The 5,000-nt window shown below is 44.9% G+C and overlaps 1 protein-coding gene across 1 annotated transcript in view; it reads right to left on the reverse strand.

Moving 5' to 3' along the window:
- Nucleotides 1–5,000, reverse strand: part of LOC123501041 (pyroglutamylated RF-amide peptide receptor-like) — a 17,158-nt gene that overhangs the window by 7,523 nt on the left and 4,635 nt on the right. The window contains exons 3-4 of the mRNA XM_045249611.1: nucleotides 3,854–3,975; nucleotides 1,689–1,812 (exon numbers count right to left, since the gene is read on the reverse strand). Coding sequence (XP_045105546.1) covers nucleotides 1,689–1,812; nucleotides 3,854–3,975 — 246 coding nt within the window. The remainder of the gene's footprint in view (nucleotides 1–1,688; nucleotides 1,813–3,853; nucleotides 3,976–5,000) is intronic.

Here is a 5,000-nt window from a genome sequence, read left to right on the forward strand (position 1 = left end):
TGGGACACATTTTTACCTTGAGATTTGTGTACAATTAGACCATTTTATTGACATTAGGAAGGGTCTATGGAGGTCAGAAGATTAATGGCCAAAGTCTTAGCTATTTCAATCCCTCCCATGAGATTCTGTAGCTGTATAAATCACCAAATAGTAAGCAGAGTGAATATGGAAACGTGTCATGGCACTGAAGGGGTTAAGAGTGTAAATGATTGGGTTAGGTTAGGTTTGTTTAGGTGAGGTGAAATGAGGTTAGGGATATAAGGCGTTGGGTTAAGTTAGTTACATTAGTTAGGGTCACTTTATGTTAAGGTACGAAGTGTTACATTAATTTAAGTTAGGTTAGGTTAGGTTAGGTTAGCTTAAGTTAGGTCAGGTTAGGTTAGGTTAGGTTACATATATTAAGAGTTACGTTAGTTTCAGTTAAGTTAGGTTAGGTTAAGTTAGGAGTATGGAGTGTTAAGTTGGGTTAAGTTAGTTTAGAAGAACGGAAAGTTTGATTGAGTTGAGTTAGGTTAGGTCAAGTTAGGTTTAAGTTAGGTTAGGCTCATGAATTCTCAACATTCGTATGGCTTCACACACACACACACACACACACACACACACACACACACACACATCCGTAACAATATTATGTAGCTTAGAATCCCATCGCTGACGTAATTAGAAAAGGGAATTCTTCAACCGGGGGGAGTGATGTAAGCTCTATTTTTACGCCCAGATTTATAACAACAATTAGAAGCGAATAATGTGTAGTAGCCCGCCATGACTCACCAAAACCCTTACCGCGTCTTCACATCAGTCTGGTTCCTATTTACTGATTCTATACAGCTTCAAAAACTAATGTGGGGGATTAAAACAGTGAAGACTCTAGCCATTAATCTTCTGACTACCATAAACCTTTCCTAATGTCAATAAGATAGTCTAATCGTACACAAACTGATGGTAAAAACGCGTCCCAGTATTGAAGGGGTTAAGAACGACTGGGTTAAGAGTACTGGCTTAGTCGTGGTGTTAAGTTAGGTTAGGATTGGTTAGGTTAGGTTAGGTTAGGTTAGATTGGGTTGGGTTGCGTTAGGAGTGCTAAATATTACGTTATGTAAGAGAGAGAGAGAGAGAGAGAGAGAGAGAGAGAGAGAGAGAGAGTTTTGAAGTGGTTTGGTGGCGTGATGGAGAGAGAGAGAGAGAGAGAGAGAGAGAGAGAGAGAGAGAGAGGGAAAAGTGAGAGACATCGGAGGGAACATAAGGGGAGCGAAAAAATGAGACGGTTTCCAGGGAGATATCAGGAGAGTTAATAAGTCTCTCTCTGTCTGTCTGTCTGTCTCTCTCTCTCTCTCTCTCTCTCTCTCTCTCTCTCTCTCTGTCCATTTCCTGTTATTCATCCTTCTCCTTCCTTCTTCTTCTTCTCTCTCTCTCTCTCTCTCTCTCTCTCTCTCTCTCTCTCTCTCTCTCTCTCTCTCTCTCTCTCTCTCTCTCTCTCTCTCTCTCTCTCTCTCTCTCTCTCTCTCTCTCTCTCTCTCTCTCTCTCTCTCTCTCTCTCTCTCTCTCTCTCTCTCTCTCTCTCTCTCACATACACACATTTCTTCGTATTTCCCCCAAAACAATCGATGTTATCAATCTTTCTTACCTTACCTCACCGCGTCCCTCTCTCCATCTCCCTCTCTCTCTGTCTCTCCCTCTCCGTCCCTCACCTGCACGAAGAGTATAGGAGTAGCCAGGACACAGGAGAGCACCCAGACCATCCCGGTACATCTCTGCGCCTGGTGAACAGTCAGAATATACTTGGCTCGGAAGGGGAACAGTATGGCATAGTACCTGCGGAAGAGAAGCAAAACGTGAGATGAGAAGGAGAGTGAAGAGGAGGAGGAGGAGGAGGAGGAGGAGGAGGAGGAGGAGGAGGATTGAAAGAGAGAGGATAAGAGGAAGAAAATTGTCAGTGAGAGCATAGTACATGTGAGAGAGAGGCAATATGTGAGATGCGACGAGAAGGAAGAGGAGGAATGTAAAGAGGAGGAGGAGGAGGAGGAGGAAGAGGAGGAGGATTAAAAGAGAGAGGATAAGAGGAAAAAAAAATGTCAGTGGGAGTAGTGTTAATTTGCAAATGGGGAGAAGAGAGAGGGAAGGGAGAGGGGAGGGAGAGGGGAGGAGATGAAGAAGGGAAGGGAAGGGAGAGGGGAAGGGGCAGAGAGAGAGAGAGGGAGGTACTTATCTGTGTGCTTGAGGAAGGGGGGTGGGTGGATGAGAGAGAGAGAGAGAGAGAGAGAGAGAGAGAGAGAGAGAGAGAGAGAGAGAGAGAGAGAGAGAGAGAGAGAGAGAGAGAGAGAGAGAGAGAGAGAGAGAGAGAGAGAGAGAGAGAGAGAGAGAGAGAGAGAGAGAGAGAGAGAGAGAGAGAGAGAGAGAGAGAGAGAGAGAGAGAGAGAGAGAGAGAGAGAGAGAGAGAGAGAGAGAGAGAGAGAGAGAGAGAGAGAGAGAGAGAGAGAGAGAGAGAGAGAGAGAGAGAGAGAGAGAGAGAGAGAGAGAGAGAGAGAGAGAGAGAGAGAGAGAGAGAGAGAGAGAGAGAGAGAGAGAGAGAGAGAGAGAGAGAGAGAGAGAGAGAGAGAGAGAGAGAGAGAGAGAGAGAGAGAGAGAGAGAGAGAGAGAGAGAGAGAGAGAGAGAGAGAGAGAGAGAGAGAGAGAGAGAGAGAGAGAGAGAGAGAGAGAGAGAGAGAGAGAGAGAGAGAGAGAGAGAGAGAGAGAGAGAGAGAGAGAGAGAGAGAGAGAGAGAGAGAGAGAGAGAGAGAGAGAGAGAGAGAGAGAGAGAGAGAGAGAGAGAGAGAGAGAGAGAGAGAGAGAGAGAGAGAGAGAGAGAGAGAGAGAGAGAGAGAGAGAGAGAGAGAGAGAGAGAGAGAGAGAGAGAGAGAGTATTAGCTTACCTGCAGGAGACGGTGAAGGGGGGAGGAAGGAAGGAACCGGTGTGTGTGTGTGTGTGTGTGTGTGTGTGTGTGTGTGTGTGTGTGTGTGTGTGTGTGTGTAGATGAAGGAGGGTATACAGGTATAAACAGGAAGGAAATGATTACCCAAAGGAGGAGGAGGAGGAGGAGGAGGAGGAGGAGGAGGAGGAAGAGGAGAGCTGATATCAAATATGAATATTAATTTCAAACAATGGTACCTATAGGGAAATGAAGAAGAAGAGGAGGAGGAGGAGGAGAAAGAGGAGGAAGAAGAGGAGGAGGAGGAAAAGGAGGAGGAGGAGGAGAAGGAGGAGGGGAAAAGAAGAAGGAAAATTAATAAATATCTTCATTCTCTAGCGACGAAGGAGGACAATGAGAAAGAGAGAGAGAGAGAGAAAGAAAGTTAGAGAAAGAGAGAAAGAAAACAACAAAAGAATGAAAAAATAAGAAAAAGAAAGAAAAAAGAAAGAAAAAAAGTAAGAAAAGAAAGAAAAGAGAGTAAAAACACAAGAGAGAGAGAGAGAGAGAGAGAGAGAGAGAGAGAGAGAAATGAGAGGAAAGAAGAGAAGACAAGAGAGGAAAGAGGAAGAAAAAGAGATGAAGAGAGGAAAAAATGAGAAAGAGAGAGAGAAAATGGAGGAAAGGAGAGAGAAAGGACAAAAGGAGAAGAAAAGAAGGGAGAAAGGAAGAAATGGAGGAAAGAAAGGGAGATAAAGGGAGGGAATGGAGGAGAAGGGAGAGAGAGAGATGTGGAGAAGTTTCTAATAAGGAGAGATATTTGCTTTATATGGAGATCTCTGCTACTCTCTCTCTCTCTCTCTCTCTCTCTCTGTCCCTCTGCCCTTTCCCTCCCTCTGCTCCCTCCCTCCCTCCAACCCTCCCTATCTCCTTCCATCCCTGCATCCACCCCAGACCCTTACACTCACCTCTCCAGGCTCATGGCAGTAAGGGTGAGCACGGAGCAGATGGCGGAGAGGTTCTGTAGATAGTGGATACCCTTGCAGAGGAACCACCCGACAGTCCACGAGTAAGCGAACACCTTAGCCGTCTGCGGGAGAGACCACTGACGAACACGCGGGGAGAGGAACGCTGGTGACAATATTGAAGGTGACTATGAGAGATAATGAGGTACTAATAGGTAATAGATGATTGATGATGAGGGTGATGGTTATATATAGAGAGGAAAAGAAGGTGGTCTGTACGTAATGGTGGTTAAAGGTACTGGAAGAGGAGGAGGAGGAGGAGGAGGAGGAGGAAGGAAGGAAAGAAAGCAAGACAAAGGAGGTTAGAAGGAAAAGGAATGTTATTAATCTCTCTCTCTCTCTCTCTCTCTCTCTCTCTCTCTCTCTCTCTCTCTCTCTCTCTCTCTCTCTAATGACATCAACTCACAAATGAAATAATGGTGGAAGGAATTAACGATTTTTTCCTTTCTTTTTTTTATTGTTTTTTTTTATTTCAGCTTCATTATCTTTCTTTTGACCTTTATTTGTGTGTGTGTGTGTGTGTGTGTGTGTGTGTGTGTGTGTGTGTGTGTGTGTGTGTGTGTGTGTGTGTGTGTGTTAGTTTGTTGTGGTATATATATTATCCTTAATATCCTCCTCCTCCTCCTCCTCCTCCTCCTCCTCTTCCATCTCATCCATTCTTCCCCTATTAAGCGTGTCAGAGAGAGAGAGAGAGAGAGAGAGAGAGAGAGAGAGAGAGAGAGAGAGAGAGAGAGAGAGAGAGAGAGAGAGAGAGAGAGAGAGAGAGAGAGAGAGAGAGAGAGAGAGAGAGAGAGAGAGAGAGAGAGAGAGAGAGAGAGGGGGGGGGGGACAGCTTAGCGTATGAATAATTCCGCCAAATTTACAAGTTCATCACAACATATGGAAATTTGCTTTTGATACGAGGAGGAGGAGGAGGAGGAGGAGGAGGAGGAGGAGGAGGAGGAGGAGGAAGAAGAAGAAGAAGAAGAAGAAGAAGAAGAAGAAGAAGAAGAAGAAGAAGAAGAAGAAGAAGAAGAAGAAGAAGAAGAAAAGAAGAAGAAGAAGAAGAAGAAGAAGAAGAAGAAGAAGAAGAAGAAGAAGAAGAAGAAAT

The sequence above is a fragment of the Portunus trituberculatus genome, chromosome 8 (genome assembly GCF_017591435.1).
Source record: "Portunus trituberculatus isolate SZX2019 chromosome 8, ASM1759143v1, whole genome shotgun sequence".
Lineage (NCBI taxonomy): Eukaryota > Metazoa > Arthropoda > Malacostraca > Decapoda > Portunidae > Portunus > Portunus trituberculatus.